This window comes from Cricetulus griseus, chromosome 2 (genome assembly GCF_003668045.3).
Source record: "Cricetulus griseus strain 17A/GY chromosome 2, alternate assembly CriGri-PICRH-1.0, whole genome shotgun sequence".
NCBI classification, from domain to species: Eukaryota; Metazoa; Chordata; class Mammalia; order Rodentia; family Cricetidae; genus Cricetulus; species Cricetulus griseus.
The window spans coordinates 138,146,958-138,164,421 of NC_048595.1; the positions used below are offsets into that span (position 1 = coordinate 138,146,958).

General features: G+C 46.2%; 1 protein-coding gene across 6 annotated transcripts in view; it reads left to right on the plus strand.

Annotated features, from left to right (window-relative positions):
- Pag1 (phosphoprotein membrane anchor with glycosphingolipid microdomains 1) overlaps window positions 1–17,464 on the plus strand; it is a 134,946-nt gene that overhangs the window by 108,559 nt on the left and 8,923 nt on the right. For 5 of the 6 annotated variants that reach the window (XR_003481912.2, XR_003481911.2, XM_027398768.2 and 2 more), the window contains 5 exons: window positions 7,084–7,288; window positions 8,719–8,770; window positions 11,692–11,788; window positions 13,097–13,683; window positions 17,238–17,297. Coding sequence is in view for 4 of the 6 variants with exons in the window: in XM_027398768.2 (XP_027254569.1) it covers window positions 7,158–7,288; window positions 8,719–8,770; window positions 11,692–11,788; window positions 13,097–13,683; window positions 17,238–17,297 (927 nt within the window). In the remaining 2 variants the exon portion in view is untranslated. Of the gene's footprint in view, window positions 1–2,579; window positions 2,736–7,083; window positions 7,289–8,718; window positions 8,771–11,691; window positions 11,789–13,096; window positions 13,684–17,237; window positions 17,298–17,464 lie in introns of all 6 variants that reach the window. The other variant, XM_035439992.1, reaches the window with a different exon arrangement.

Sequence of the window (17,464 nt, forward strand, 5' to 3'; positions counted from 1 at the left end):
TAAATGCCCTCTGGTGACACACACTGGGGCAACAGCTGACACCCAGAAAGGTCCATGGAAGAGACACTGGAGTGCTTTGTCACAGCAGTCTTGAGTCATGGTAGACAGGGAAATTCTTAACTGAACATGGAGGGTGAGAGGGTTTTGCTCATAGAGAACTGTTCAGAGGAATAACCCTGATGACGGACAGGATGCCATCAGATGACATCACAGTGTGACTGCAAATGTGCAGCAGACTCTTGCCTTTGAGAAGTGTAGCATCCAGCTCCCTCCAAGGGAGGGGAGATATGAAATGGTCATCTGTGAGAGGGTTGGAGAGACGCTACGCCTGACAACAGTAGGATTGCCAGCACTGAAAGGCCTGCTCAGGGGGGTGGGACTGTGTGTAGAGCAACACGGATGTCACTAGAATGCTCGCTCTGCTCATTCTCGAATGACGGTTTGGCCCCAGGACACACTGGGCCTTCTTAAGCTGTTCCACACGCTCGCTTCTCACTCTCGCTGCTTCTCTCACTTACACAGAAGCTACACTTGCAGTGTGAGGATCTCCGTGCTCATCTTCCACAGAAGCAGCTAGCAGGACAGCTTCCTGTCCAGAAAATATTGTTCAGATCCTGAAGATGCTGAGGTTTTAAAAGGAAGTGAGGCAAAGGCATTTTCAGTTAGGTCAAGTAAGCAAGCATATAGAAAAAAGAAAGGGCTCCCAAAGCCCCAGCTGCAAGATTGCTGGAGCATCCCACACATGGCCCAGAAGCAAGATAAAACCTGTTCACCTGCTAACCTTCAGTCAGTGTAGGCTGTGTGTCAACTTGACCCAGATGTAGGCAAGTGAATCTCGGAGCTCTGTCTGGACCGCAGACAACACACACTGCTAGAAAGAACAAATCCTTCTGTCTCCCCCTGTCCTCCTCTTTTCCTCCCCTCCTCCCCAAATCAACATCAGATCATAGTGAGGGAAAGCAGTCCTAACAGTCACTCCCCTGCCCATCAAACCCTGCTGCCCCTTTTAGCATTTGTGGACATCAAACAAAATAGCTGGGCTCCAATAAACATGCTCAGGTGTTCCCCCAGCAGGGTCTGCTCTCCTGAGTCCAGACTAGGTCAGGGTCCCTGGTCTGGAGAAGTAGCCAAGCCATGCTGACAGATGGCATAAGGTTTTTTTTTTTTTTTTAACTTGCCCCTCTCCTGGGAACAATGAGCCTTAGTAACTGTTCCTTTGTGCTGGTGGAGGTGAGACTTTCTGGGTAATGTGTTTCTCAAGCTTCGACAGGAAGACTCTGCAGTGAGTGACATCTCAGGAAACCATACCAGAAAGCACCTTGGCCCAGAGTCTCTTACCACTTTTCTGATCTTTGGATATCTATGTAGAAAGACCAAAACCTTCACATCTTACCACGGTGGAACAGAACATTTGTTTCCATGATGCAGGCATATGCCACAGACCTGATCCATGCTGTTGCTTAGCAGCCTTGCCTGTGTCTGTCAGATTCCCTTCAGTCTGAAAAGATGTCCAACCAAATGTACACACTTGAGCTAAAACTCTCTTAGGGAGTGTGGTGTCCAACCATCCACATAATACAACCTAGAAAGTCTTGGGGAAACTGTCTTAATTGAGGGGTTGTCTAGATCAGTTTTGCCTATGGGGCATTGTTTTGATTGTTAATTCATGTAGGAACACTCAGCCCACTGTGGGTGGCACCATTCTCTCGTAAGGGCGCCCGAAGTATGTAAGAGGGAAAAGCAAGCAGGTATGTGTTTATTCTCTCTGCTCTTGACTGAATGTTGCTGGTAACACTGGTGGTTGTCATCATCATGATATTTTATTACAGTGACAAAAGTGAAATTAGGACAGAGGACATGAGAATTCTGTCCTGGGTTCATTTTCCCTTGGTCCCCAAACCCATCGCTGCATGAAGGACAGGGTCCACCCGAGAACGTGGCTCCCCATGACTGCTAACCTATCTGGTTCATCTGTAGCCCCTAATGTGTCCTTTCACCACATGGTTCACATACCTGGTAATGACCAGGCAGGAGTCGTTCCCATGGGGCTTGCGACTCTGCCCTCCTTAGTTCCTAGGATGGTTTCTATCCTTAATTACAGGCTCACAGGACAGCTGTGAAACAGTAGCAACGATCATTACTACCAAACCTGCTTCAAAGGAGCTGCAAGTGTCAGCCTAGATAATCTAACCTGGCTGGCCATCCCAGCCCTGCAAAGTGTTATTATACGACTGACCGTGATCAGAGCACCTGTTAAGTATGTTTGCCTAGAGAGGTAAACAGCAGCCATATGCTCTGTCCCTTTCATTAATTTTGTCTGGTGTTTGCTTTCTTTCCTGTTGGAATTGATTTGGGTGGCTGATAATCCAAGCTAATGAAGACAATTAAAACGCCAAGCATGACAAACACCAGAATTAGTCAAGACCTCTGTGAGAGTCAAGCCTGTTCACTGTGGCTGAAACTAGAATTATGCTGCCACCTTGTGGCTCACAATGGCACCTGCTTTAAAGGTCAATAGTTATGCTAATGGTTTATTGATTGACTCATCATTGAAAAGATGGAACCTATGTATTTGACAGGACGATAAGAGATTGTGAAGTTTCCAGCACAAAATAAGAAAGATTGGTGTGGTGATACACACGTGTAATCCCAGAACTATGGAGACAGGAGCAGTAGAAACAGGAGGAGTTCAAGGTCATCCTTGGCTACATAGCCAGTGTATGGTACATAAAAAAGTGAGTAGACCCTCTTCTGAATGAATTCCCAGCAGAAGTTTTATAAACCTACTACTGACCTTGCTTAGTCAAGGAGATGAGTGTCCACAGTCCCCCCAGAATTGACACAGGCCTGGGGGATACGGGAAACCCCACTCCCTCTGTCCAGTAATGCAATGTATTTTTATCATGTGGCTGTCTGCAACTTAATCGCTATCAGTGAATATAACAATGAAGCATATCATAAAGCAATCACCCGTGCACAGTTGTCAACTGCCTCTCCAGCTGGAAGGTATATGGGTATCATAGTAAGTGTCAGTTAGGTTACATAAGGTAGATAGGACTCCTTTGCCCAGCGTCAAATAATTTTTTTTAAATATTTACATGTGCAGTCCAGAATCATCTATTCTTTTTTGTTTTTGTTTTTGTTTTGAGACAAGGTCTCTCTACATAGCCCTGGATGTCCTGGAATTCACTATGTAGACCAGGCTGACCTGGAACTCACCGAGATCCATCCACCTGCCTCTGTCTTCTGAGTGCTGAAATTAAAGGCATGTGCTACCACCACACCTGCCCTCTGAAATCAGCTATTCTTAATGAATCTTTTCCAGAGATGTAACACACACTTTACTCAAGGACCCCACCTCCTATTCCTGCCTAGAAGGCAGAGAACACAGAAGTCACATACTAGTGTGAGCGCTCACGCATGCGTGATGGCAGGCATGGGCAGTGCATTCACACAAGAGAAGGGACATTTCATCTCCACATAAAGGAAGAGTCAGTGCATATACACACACTGGCAAGGAGACAGCAGGAAGCACTTACAGTTCAATTGTAGAGGAGCCTGTGAAATTCAAGGTGTGGTATCCAGGGAAGCAATGGGTGGTGGAATTATGGGGGCAGATCCAGAAAGAGATGGAGACAAAAAGAGTATAATATCTCTAAACTAGGAATAAACCCACACCAGAGGTCAGAGGTTGGAGGGGCCCACCTGCCCCAGCACCACGTGGTGCACACCCTTGATGCCCTCCAGGGACCATGTAGAGGGCCACTGCTGCTACCTCTTCTCTCATGACTCTGCCCAGACCCCTGCTGTAGCCTCCATCCTCTGGTAAAGTAGCACACTAGGAGCCACTGGGGTGAAATCTATCCAACAGCTGAGGCCTTGAGATTTTAGCCTGACTCACTGGGTACATGTACTGGACAGTCATTCCTTTCATAGTGCAGGGTGAGAACTAGGGAGGATTTCTTCCATGTCTTTTCATGGAGTTCTAATTGAAGGGGTAAACCAGGGGTTTTGACACATTTTCTTTGAGTTCCATCTTTTATTCACTCGCATGTAATGACTCCCTTTTCTCTCTCTCCCTGGGCTATCCTACTAGGATGGCACCCCACATGCTTTAGTGTATCCGACCAGCCCTTCCTGTTAGGGGAACAAGGGAAAGGGAAGAGGAGACACATTCAGGAACAGAGAGAGGCATGGGAATGGAGAGGATACAGGAGAGCCCCTGCTGGTTGCTGGTGTGCCTCTGAGCAATCCATACAGCCAGCTATCTTCTAAGAATTTTACCCTTTATAAATAGCATTGATTAATCAGGTGTGTGAAAGAAGAAACAAAACTGTATGTGTGCAGGGGAGAGGGCCTTTGTCTGTGCTTCCCAAAGCGTTTCATTGTTTACACCTACACATAAAAGTTATTTCATAGGTCACCATGATTTAAATGCTTTTTTCATGTGTATTTTAGAAACCTATTACAATGGCAGTTTGTAGACACAATTTAAAGAGAATTATTCTTTGCATCCTGAAATATGATGGTTATTTTATTCATATAGAAGCAATTTGTCTGTGTATTACTTTGAGCCTGGACTGTTTCTGGGAACAATATATAACCAGAGAAAAGTTCTGTATCACCCAAGTTCTAATGGATGCATTTATAGAGCATTAGAAATGTATGTGTTCATGTGGACTCACAGACAGGGAAACAGGGTTTTCTCAACTGCACTGTGCTTCAGCTTCATACTGTTCTTCATCCTCAAAGATTCAGATAAACATGGCATAGAGAAATCTGCCTTTGTTGAAATGACTTAGACTTTCCCCCTTTTGGTACACTCTGATTTGTCGCTAAGACACTTAGAGGTGCCAGCATGTGCAGACTCAGCAATGGCTACAATACAGTACTTTCTCTGAGTCAAATGAAAATGTAAACATTAGTGGTCTTTTGTAAGAAAAGCATGGCTTATGATTCCTCATCCTGACACAGAAGTTATGTTTTCTTACTGCACTGCTTATCTGAGAGTCAATTTCAGGCTGTTCCTTTTCATTAGAATGTTCTGGAACTAACCAAATGAGTGGGTTTTTTTGTTTGTTTTCTTTTGTTTTTTGTTTTTTTGTTGTTGTTTTGTTTTGTTTTGTTTTAATTAGACCTCTCTTACCACATTGGCCTGGTATGCTCCTCCGTTTTCAATGTGCCTCTGTTACTGAAATATCTTACCACAGTACCTAGGCATTCTCAGACATTAGGGAGGGGATAGGGCCTGCCCCAGGTGAGCCAGGGTGTCCTCAGTGGACAAGAGCATGGCTGTGTGGAGTCCAGGCAGCCGGACTCATCATTCCGGGGCACTTGGCCCAAGTTCTTTCCCTGCTTGGTCCAACCAACTCCCTGCTTTGTAAAGTGGGAATGAGCAGTGCCTCCCCAGGGTGGTGGTGGCAATGAATGCTGAAGTGTCTGATGGTCTTCCTGGGGCCTGCTGTGTACAGGTCTTATGCCTACTTTGTAGTTCTTCACAAGTCCATCTTGCTTCCTACTGAGGGAGTGTCCCCAGCATGCACTTCCAGCCTTCTTTTGAAAGTGAGTTACTGGGTACCCAGGAGTGGCTCAGTGAAGACTCCTCCTAGAAAGTAAGGCACTCCTCAGTGAACAGCCCTCTGCAGGTGTGCAGGCAGACACTCTGCTCAATGGGCCACACTGACCATAAGCTAAGGTAAAAGTGGATTTGAGAAGATAGGGAGGTGGGTGATAGCCGTGGGGCAGGGAGATAGACGGTGACAGTGGGGCATAGGAGGAAAGTAGCATCTTTGCAAATATGTGTATAGGGGACTGGCAAGATGGCTCAGAGGTAAAGGCACCTAGCACCAAGCCTGACAACCTGAGTTCTATCCCCAGGACCCACAGGATTGGAGAGAACTAACTCTAGCAAGTTGTCTGTGACCACCACATTTGTCCCATGGGACATGTACACCTACACATACACATACACATACACATACACACACACACACACACACACACACACACACACACACACACCTAGATAAATAAAAATTAATTCAAAATTTAAAGATGTACATATTATATACATGTATACCAAACATTTTATAGTGTCCTGGATAAAGATGTATTGGGTCCAAATAAACATGTTTTCTTGCCTTGGGTGTGCTTGAAGTCTTTATTGAAGACGTGAAGAACCTCCCTGGAAACAAGTCCATCCCCCCAAAATATCAAGATGATAAAACACCAGACGTTTCAGATGCTCTGCTAGCACTGGCTCATTTCCCATTTTAAATCTCATATAAGGAACACTAGCATTTGACCATGGACTTGGACAGATGTGTGCCTCCTGCACACATCACCCCAGCTGCTCTGAGACTTTGCTCACGACAAGAAGCTGTGTATTTCTTTGTTTGGTTGACTTTTGTGGGGGGGGGGGTTGTTGGTTTTGTGTGGGGGTTTATTTTTTATATATTTGAATTACAAACAAGATTGAATTACATGACAATCCCAGTTCCCTTCTCCCTCCCTTCCTCCCCTACCACCCCCACAACTAAAACCCTACCTATCATATGTCCTTTCTTCTAGTCTGTTGTGGGTTTTTTTGTTTTGTTTTGTTTTGTTTTGTTTTTTTTGAGACAGGCTTTTTCTGTGTAGCCCTGGATGTCCTAGAACTCCCTCTGTAGATTGGGCCTGCCCTCCAACTCACAGAGGTCCACCTGCATCTGCCTCCTGAGTACTAGGATTAAAGGTGTGTGCCACCACTGCCGGGCTTGGCTGTGAATTTCTTACTGAGAGTGCTTATGAACAAAAGTGCTGGAGATTTTCTAGATCCTGAACTATAACTAGCTAGCCTAGAGAAAAGACCCAAGCCCAATCATGACACTCATGCGAATTCCATACTCATTTCATACACAAACAGAAGGTAATTTTACACAGTTTTGGTGTGTGTACATTCCACATAGTGTACAGAAGTTTTGGGATGGCAGCATGTCAGTACTCAAAGTTTGGGCTTGGGCTTCTTTCAGGTTTCAAATTTTCAGCTCAGGAATGCTCAACCTCTCCAGAAAAGTGATGGCAAATGTGCCATTCTCTCTGCAGGAGACGAAGCCCTCTAGACCCATGTGACCTCCTGTGAAGAACTGCCTCACCAGCTGGCCACCCCAGCTCCCACCATGGGTCCTGCAGGAAGCACGCTGAGCAGTGGGCATGTGCAGATGCAGATGGTTCTGTGGGGAAGTCTGGCTGCTGTGGCCGTGTTCTTCCTCATCACCTTTCTCATCTTCCTGTGCTCCAGTTGTGACAGGTTAGAACAAGTGTGCATCTTCTAGAACCTAAACCTGTTCCCTGTGCCCTGAGAGGTGGTGGTGGGGGGGGGGTTGTGTTAAACAGCCTCCCTGGCCTGTGGTCACAGGTTGGTACAAAGGTTCCAGGGACATTCTTCATCAGTCCATTGGAAATCCTTACTAATTTTCCTGGAGAGAAAATCAACGAGCCCTCCTAATATTTCAAACGTCTCAGAATGAACTCTTGCTGTTCTTTGAGTGCATCCTTTTTGTGTGTTGTCTTTTTCTAGCCGTGGGCATATTGAAATCTGAGTGGGTGGCACTACATCTGTTTTGCCACAGTTGGCAGTTACTGAGGATGCTTGCTATTACGTGGCTTGGGAGAGCTCATGTATTATTAGAAATGTGTGGTGAACTGCCCTTTATGAAGAAACAGATTTGTTTTCCTAAAAGAGAGACTCATTGAATGTGGAAACATTTGTTTGTTTGTTTTTTGTTGTTGTTGTTGTTTTGTTTTGTTTTCTTTTTAAGCATTACATTTGTCTCCCTTTGCTCATGGAGAAGTGGAGTTCTTTGCAAGCAAGAATAATTGCTCAGAACTGTCAGGGATGGTACAAAGTTTGCAGCCTTCTGGTAATGCCCAGAAGCCTATGGGGAACAACTTAGCCAGCTCTCCGCTCTGTTCTCTCAATCAGGAAAGAAAGGAGATAATATTTAAAAGTCTGATATGGAACCCACCTTAAAATCTGTCAAGAAGGGAAAATCGAGGCCTTTCCTAATTCCTGCCAAGCATGGACCCAGGCCTTCAGGGCTAGGAGCAGCCTGACCTCCAAAAAGATGAGAACATGGGAGACCCTAGTTCCAACTCCCATGAGCTTGAAGATTCTCTGCAGCAATGACTCTCTATCCCACTAGGTGTCACCCTCTCCTCGCCATAGGTAGAAATGTCATCTTTACTACCGATAGCTTTCTTTAGATTGTTCTGTGTAAAACACATTTTATTTTTACTCACCGGACATTTCCATAGACTAGAAGTACATGTGACTCATCCTGAGAGCATGTCACCTTCCTGATGAGCCAATGTTGTATCTCCCATACTTTCATCCTTCACAGCGTGTGACTCCACAGACTCTTCATGGAGAAGATGAGATCATTGTTAGGATTTGCTAAAGAAAAAAAGCACTGTCTGCCATCTGAGCACTCTAGGCACAGCCAGATCCTGACTCCAGCCCGTGTCTGTCCTCCCACTGTGAACTTGATCCTCTGCTCAGTGGGAAAGGGTGTGCAGGAAGGGGACCTGGCCTTGGCTGTCAGTGTGACTTTTCCCTCTCTCTCAGCAAAATAAACTTCATTCATAACACCAGATAGACATTAGTCTAGAGAAGCGTGTTGTCTGCTTCACTTTAAGGGACATGTCTGACATCAAATGATGTCTTCTTTTCCATTTCAGAGAGAAGAAGCCAAAGCAACATGGTGGGGACCACGAGAACCTGATGAATGTGGTAAGCCTTGGTATGGCTGGCTGGCTGGCTGTCCACTGACACCTATCCAGGCATGTCGCTTCTGGCTTGTGACCCAAGTGAAGCTGGCATGTGGAAGTAAATGGAAATGAACAGTGGCTTCCTTCAGTCTACATGTACGGCTCGGGGCCGGTGTGCTTCACCAGTGCTCACAATGGCTTCTGAAGTAAAGGCTGTCACCAGACTGCCTGAAAGATAATACAGGGCTCCAGACTGCCGCAGGGAAGTCTTCTGTCCCCTCTGGTCTGAAAGGGCTGTCACACCAACAAAGCAGATGACTCACATAAGATTTACTGTCTCTCTGCTCTAGAGTGTACAGTACAGTCTAGAGTGTACATTCTTGGTGTTGTTACATTAGGTTCTTCCAGAGTTGGATCTGTTCCCAAGCTCAGTTCCTTAGTTCACACCCGCTTCTTGCCTCCACCTTCCCACGGCCTTCCCCTTTATCCCTCCTGTTACCTTTCTCTCTCTGAATGTCTGTCCTTAGGGCCAAGTCCCCTGCTTTCAAAAAGACACCAAACATATGAGACTAAAACTCACCTGACTCTAATATAACCTCATTCTTAAATAGTGTCATTTGTAGTGGCTCGGTTTTCAGATAAAGTTACGGCACCGGGGACTAAGATTTTGACATATATTTGGGAGGAAATACAACCATTCACCGGGGCCTGGGGCCCCCAGCTGAGTCTAGCCTTGCTGCCTTCCCAATCCTTGGCATTTGATGGAATCTCAGTGGGCCCAATAGACTCATGGATCCACCCACCTGCGTGAGGATCTGTCTGAGGGTGTCACATTTGTCTGTCCTTTGACTCAAGTTGTGCTCTTAGGTGGTAGTGAAGCCTCAGCAGCTGTACCCACAGGGCTACGTTGAGTCCCCCACCCCCACCCCCACCCCCACCCCCTGAGCCCCAGGGCAGTGCTAGGAGAGAAGTTGCTTCCTGCTCAGAGCAAGAAGAATCACATATGCATCAAACTCCATGGGATCCAGCATTATTTGCACCCAGCAGATATGTTCAGAGCCCATGCAAGAGGCACTGACTACCTGAACTCCCACTTCCCAATGTGCCTTGGCCCAAGCAGGCAGGAAGCTGCCAGGATTCCTGTCCTGGCTCCTAGACCCCAGGGCACTCTGTCTTCTGTGTGAGATCACTATCCTCACCCATCACAGCTGTCCTGACCCTCAGCATCTCCTATCCCTTGACTGATTTTTCTCACCATTTTCACATCTTATGTTGTCCCCACTTCTTTGTTCCCAGTTTCTCCATTCTCTCCCAATAGTTACTAGTGTGGTGGGGGAACACAGTAGAAGGATGGGTCCCTGTCTTTCTTCACCAACCACTTTCCTCGCAGCCAGTGGATAGTGAGTTGTGGCTGAGACGAGGCATGTACCTCTACCCTCATTTCCTCCTAGAATGAGGTTTCTAAGCTAAGGCTGGACCATTACTAATTGCACCACCTGGGAGCTGGTAGGAAGCCAGTGTTCCAGGGATGGAACCAAGCCTCCAAATTGCTCTGATGCAGGCACCAATGTGAATGCCATCATTCTTGATCTGTCCCTGCTGTTCTGACTGAGGTCAACAGCCTTTGGGAAGTGCAGTGGGTAAGCAGAGGAAGAAAGCTGAGTCTTCATTTTCTTCTTTACATAGGATCCCCTCCACATACGTTCATAACACGGCTGTGTCTCCAAGAGTGTGCAGTCACAAGGATGTATGCTTACACTGATAGCAAGGCCTGAACTCACACTGTTGCCCACTTAGCTCCTGCATTTCCTAAATCATTCACAGTTTGCAGATTTGTTTCTCATAGAAACTAAGGTGTGAAATAGTAGTTGAGACATGGATTATGGAAGTTTGGCCATGACAGGTTCTATGGGAGGCCTTCCCTTGATCCCCAGTCCTGTGCCCTAAGGACACTGTTTCTATAGTATGAACATCTAGATCATACAGTAGCAGATGTGAGCTGCATTGGCCCAATAGAGCAGACTTCCTAGACACTTGGACATTGCTGCACATCAAAGGCCATTTTCTGTGAGTTATTTGATTTCCCATCAGAGTCAGAAAGTTTGTGAGGCCAACTACCCAAGACTTCTGTGTAGAATACATCAGAATTTCCCATGTGATATCCTGGAACCTAGTCTGTGTCTTGGGCAGCAGAAGCTATGAATATGCCTATTTGGGTTGCTCTGTGTGAACAGTTGAGTGCTGGAAGAGGTGCTTCAAGGAGCAGTTTGTTTCTGCATGTCCCTTGTGACACCTCCACCTCCAACAGCTGTCCTGTTGTTCCTGGCACTGTCTACACACCACCATCATCCCAGAGACACACTCTCTTCCCAAGTGCCTATGTGTCTTTGAGGATAGGGAAGGTTTGCAAAGCAATTTTCCAGTAAATGATCATTTTAGTAACGCCTAAAGCCAGAGACTAGCTCTGAAATAGACTCAGAAAAATGCATGCCATTAAATACTGGGCTGGCCAGATTTAAGGTTCTTCTATCCAGATACAGCAGTGATACTTTGCTGTTTGTTTGGCAACACCTGTGTTACAAGGATGGTGTTGGTCCCTGTTAGTGACTGTTCTGACCCACACAAGAATTTGTGGTCTCCTTTTGCCTTGAGCTAAGGAAACACATGTACCTGTAGTCCACTTGGAACCCCAATGAGATGTGCTGCCTGGAGCCCTGGAAGAGTCCCAGTGCCCCTTCAGAGTCCAGAACCGCATCTTCAGAAATAAGCTTAGCAGTTCTCCATTGGTGAAAATGGTCCCCACTTGACACCTGAGTGTGGCTAAGTCTATGGAACTGGATAACTCACCTAATTTAATCCATTGATTCTCGGATTTGCTTTTGGCTGCTTTGATTTTAGGGTACCCAGCAGATTCTTACCCAAAATTGTGTTTGGATTTTTCAGCCTTCGGACAAGGAGATGTTCAGCCACTCTGCAACCAGTCTGACAACAGATGCACTGGCCAGCAGTGAGCAGAATGGGGTGCTCAGCAATGGTGACAGTAAGTTCTGCAGAGATGCCACCGTGGAACACTAGGTTTCCAGTCAGGTAGATCTCAGGGCTGAGTTGATGACTCAGTGGTCAAGAGCACTGCTGCTCTCCCAGAGGACTTGAGTTTGATTCCCAGCACCCACATGGCTGGCAGCTCACCACGGACTATTACTGCAGTTCCAGGGGATCCGATGCCCTCCCTCTTCTCGTCTCCACGGACACTAGGCATGCAAATGATGCACAAACATACATGCAGACAGAACACCATACATACACCCATAACAATGAATTCTTAGCCCCCTGGATCTAACATTCTTCAGGTTCCCATGGTCCCCACCGTGTTGTATTTCTTGTCTTGGTTTGTTGGTGGTGTTAGGGGTTCTGTTTTGTTGGTTAGGTTCAGGGCCTTAGGAGACCCTCCCAGCTGGTCCAATGTCTCTAATCTCCCTATAATGAGGTCCACTTGGGTAAGAACTTGTTGGTGATTTGAGCACCCTGAGAGAATTCTGTTCTGCTCACCTCGGGTCTCTACCTTGTTAACCGTCTCTGGCATCTAGCAAACACTCAGAATCCATGTGATAAGGACTTACTGCCATGGTCATGGTTACCATTTTAGAGGCAGTCTAAGGACATCCTGGTTGGACTTCTTATGTGAGGCAAGGATGTGAGCTGAGGCACACTGGAAACAAGGCACAGTCTGGCCTTTTGTGATCCTGGCCTAAAGGTTCATCATTGATGCTCAACTTCTGTTATGTCTGCCAAAGGAAAGTGACCTGTGAAGTGGGGCAGGGTGGGAAGATCACCTACTCCCTCCATAGAGGCAGAGGCCAATTAGACTACGGTAACAATGCCCCATTGTTAGTATCTTGCAGTCCCATGGGTTGTCAACTGTTTTCTGTACTGGGGGTGTAATCCAGGGCCTTATGTGTGCTAGACAAGCACTATCACTGTGTTACAGCCACAGCCTCCTTTACTTTTATTTGAGATAAGTTACCCAGCCTAGTCTTGAATTCAGTCTTCCTGCCTCAGCTTCTTTAAGCAGTTGGCCCCACCTGGACTGTCAAGCCCTCTGCCTATATGGGTAACAATAAGTAATGAAATGAACCATGAGTCAAAGTATAGCTAGCCCACATCATTTATTAATCTTGTACTGGGAAAGGTACAATGGATAGCTTCCCTTTCAATGCAATGGAATAGGAATATGCATTGACGTCACAGTTTGCAGCTGAGCATCAGATGAAAACGGGGTTGATGGTCTAACATAGTGGTCCCCTGCGCTGGTTATTAAGAGGTTGTCTAACACCCCCTCCCGCTTCAGTTCTTTCAGAAGACAGCACCTTGACCTGCATGCAGCATTATGAGGAAGTTCAGACCTCAGCTTCAGATCTTCTGGACTCCCAGGACAGCACAGGAAAGCCCAAGAGTCACCAGAGCCGAGAGCTGCCCAGGATCCCCCCTGAGAATGCCGTGGACGCGATGCTCACAGCCAGGGTTGTGGAGGCGGACTCGGGGCCCGGCATGGAGGGGCCCTACGAGGTGCTCAAGGATAGCTCCTCCCAGGAGAACATGGTGGAGGACTGCCTGTACGAAACTGTAAAGGAAATCAAGGAGGTGACGGACAAAGGCCAGAATGGCAAGTCCAAATCCACTTCTGCCTTGAAGGAGCTTCAGCGGCCCCACACAGAGGGCAAAGCCGACTTTGCGGAATATGCCTCTGTGGACAGGAACAAAAAGTGCCGCCAAAGCATGAACGCGGAGAGCATTCTGGGAACTTCCAGTGACCTGGAAGAGGAAGCCCCACCACCTGTTCCGGTTAAACTTCTGGATGAGAACGCAAACCTTCCAGAGAAAGGAGAGAGCGAGGTGGAAGAGCCAGCTCCAGAGGGGACCAGTGGACACAGCAAGGTGGGCTTTTGTCCTGATGAGAAGGTCTCAGGTCCTGGGAGATATATATAATACTAGCAGGTTCATGAAATGATGAGAAGTGACATGGGCTACTGTAAGCTGTGCTTGGCCTTTTCACCCTCTAAGTCTTAGATTGCTGAAGATTGATGTTTACAAAACATTTCTCTCTGAATTTCTCATTTGGGTAGTTCCCAACATTTATATTATATGTAATTAGACCAATATTATTGTCTTCATTTTGAAGACTAAGAACTAAGTAGGCAGGATTCTTTGCTGCACAGCTTCCCTCCTCTGTGTGTGTGGCTTCCTCGAGCAGCATGGTAACCTTGAAATTTTCTGAATCCCATAACCTAGAGTTCAGTGTCTGTCCTGATGGCAGGTGTCCAGATGGCAGGTGTCCCTGCTTGCAACTTATTGTGTATTTTCCTCCAAGTCAACTAACATGTCTTTTCCACTAGTGTATATGCAATATTTTTAAGTAATTTCTAAAAAGTCCAGTCAGCAGAGGTCTAAATTCCATCAGCAGTCCACAGCTTGTGGTGCTGATGGTGCGGGTATCTCACAGCAACTGAGCCATGGTGAGCCTCACACTGGATGTCCTCACCATTTAAGTGGGCCTGTTCTGCTTCTGTCTGTCAGCTACTGTAGATTCCTATTATCTACACAGAAAAAAATGCCAAATTATCTTCCAGTCCTAGCTTTACCTCCCACCCTTTGCAAGGAGGACTGCTGATGGTCACCCCTCTATGGCTACACTGGTTATAGTATGAAGTCATTCTTTGCACTAATCTGAATTTGTTCCAACTTTTTATGCTATCTTGAAATGAGTTGTTGTAAGCACCTTGAAAGTATTTACAAACATGTTCGTAAACTGCAGTACAGTCTAAAGCTTCCACCCTTCACATAACCAAAGACAAGGAAGCCAAGGTAAGCTTACACTGCCTACACTAGCTAAAGCTTCTTCTTAGTAAACATTTGGAAGACAAAAGGGTTGGTTTTCTATTGTTAACAAGCAGGTCTCCAGATTTCACATTAAAAACTGGAAATCCACATCTAAGATCAAATATCCTTCACATCGTAGAGTGAGTAATCCTCTCCCATGTAAATAATCCCAATTTTAAGTGAATTACGAACTTCAAATGTTTAATATTCAAAAAAGATTTTTTATGGAGTATCTACTACCTGCCATATGGTCTCCTAGATGTTATTCTCCAGTGAACAAAACATAAATGAATGAAAATCCCAGGTCATGTGGAATATATGCTTAAATGAGAAAGATAGATACAGATTAAAGGGAAAAAAAATAAGATTGGGAGTGAGTGGGGTGGGGAGAGAGTTGTTAGCTTCTGTCTCAATGTGAAGTTAATCTTTAGCAGAGTTAGGGAGTGACTGAGAAAGCTGTACAGGTGCTCTTCCGGCACCTGTTGATCTCTAGGAAGCCCCTAAGCTAGATCAGTGGCTGGTGTGTGCATGGAGAGCTGGGGTAGTGAGCAGAGATGGGTGAAGACGAGTGCAGTATGCAGACAGGTACCTGGGTGGGAACTTATGGCCTGGGTTTATTGTCTGCATGAAACCAGCAGAACACAACAGTGCTATCTATGCTTTGTAAGCTTTCCCCCACTCTAATAAGTAGAGCCAAGTAGGACAGAGGCAGCAGAAGTGATTAGCCAAGGGCTGAGTGAGGGCTGGCACAGTCAGTGGGCACAAGGAACCATATGAATCAAGATAGAGTATCCCAGGGGGATGTGAGCTGGGGCAGGCCTCAGCCCTCTGCATTTTAATAATGTGTCGCTAGAGATCAGGACTGTCCCCAATGCTGACACACCTTAGGGCAGCTGGGGATATGCATGGGCTAAGAGGGAAGGCTGGCACTGGAGTCACACAGTTTTAGAACGAGCAGCAAAACTGTTTAAAAACATGGGATTGGATGAGTGTGTACTAGGGCCAGGAGAGTCCCAAGAACAGGGATCTAGGGGTTGGGGGGCAGCAGGAGAAACCAAAATACGAACAAAAAACAGTGAAGAGGACAGGAGTTACTAGAGACTGGGTAGAAGAAGTATCTGGGAAGGAAGGGGACACCTGAGTTGACATAGAATAGTCATCATTCTGATGTGGCCATCATTTGGGACCAAGATGAATAGTTCCTCAGACCAGTGAAGGTGCAAACTCAGATGAAGTGGCTTCAAAGAGGAAAGTTACCCAAGGCTTTGCTGTATGGCAGTGAGAGAAGGATGGAACTGGCAGTACCCTTGTTTGTTCTGTTTTAGTGTCTAGTGTGCTTATGTATAGATGGATTAGCCCCACCAAGGGAGAAAATCTGGTGAAGGAGACAGAATAGGAGAGAGGCAGAATAGCACTCACATGCAGTGTGTACAGGATCCAGTGTGCAGGAGGGACGACTGGGAGCAAGACATGTCAAGCAAGTTCATGTATGGCAGCCAGGAGGGGACAGAAGGCCACCAGGGCTGCTGGGGCAGGGTAGAGTTCAGAGAAATATATTTGCATCTTTGAGTTTTCTCAGAGAATCCAGAAGCAAGGCCATCCTTCAGTGACTGAGATGGTGCTGTGGTGGGCAGGTGGGGACATGTTGAGTCTTTGGAGGAAGAGGAGACGATACCAAGTCAATGGGCCTGTAAAGAAGAGCAAATGCGGGATGTCTTCATGATGTGGCCTAAGACACAGAGCCACTCTGAGGGCCCAGCCATTGTCTCAGCAGCAGGGAAGGGACCTGAGCTTCCCTAGTTGTTATGATGACTGACTACAGATAGAGTAATACTTGGTGAAGCAGGAAGGAGAGATACCAGAGGGGCAGTGGAATAGACAGTTGCATCACAACTAAGTGTTGATGAATCACTGGAATCGGTATTAAAAAGAAGAGTTTGAATGACAAATGCTGGTCTGAAGGGGTTTCTAGGAGCTGGGGTGGTGGAGGACAGAGAGGGCCCAGGTAACTAAAGGCCTGGTGTGGTGAAGAGACACTGGGGATGGTGAAGTAGACTGTCAGTGTGGGAAAGAGAGGGTTGGGATGGGTATGACTTTTGTTGGAATCAAGAATTGAAATAAGAAGTATATTAGAATTAGTTAATAAGCCAGAGCCAAAGTCACAGAAGAACCAGGAGTGAAAATCATTGAGAAACAGGCAGGAGAGGAGGTTGTGAGATCTGTGGGTGTTTTTCCTGGTGACACCAGATACCAGCAGGTTCTCAGATGTGACATGCTGGCATGTTGTATAGAAGGGCCAGCTTTACTATCACCCTCCCCCACTACTGTCAGCCCTTCCTCAGTGATGATTAGGAACCAAAATGAGATGGTTTTTAAAATCACTGGCTTATTTCCACCTGTACATAGAACTATTAGAAGACCTCTGTATAGCAGCAATGTGGCTGGGTAGCCTTTAGTGTGCCAACAGCTGATGTAAGAGATACATAATTGCCTGTGGTCTGTAGAGATCACCCGAACACATTGGTATAGACATGGATGTATATGTGTAGAAGAAAGGTTAAACCATCGGCTTCAAACTGCTTTACTTTGATTTGCATTTTTTTTTTTGACAGAGATTTAGTTCCTTGTCATACAAGTCTCGGGAAGAAGACCCAACTCTTACAGAAGAGGAGGTAAGTTTCAATTCTTTACCAAAACAAAAAAAAAACAAAAACAAAAACAAAAAAAACCCGCCTTTTAAAAATAAAGACATCAGCGGGGTGGAGAGATGGTTTGGCAGCTAAGAGCATGTACTGCTCTTGCCTAGGAGTTCAGTTACCACAACCCACTCTGGGCAGCT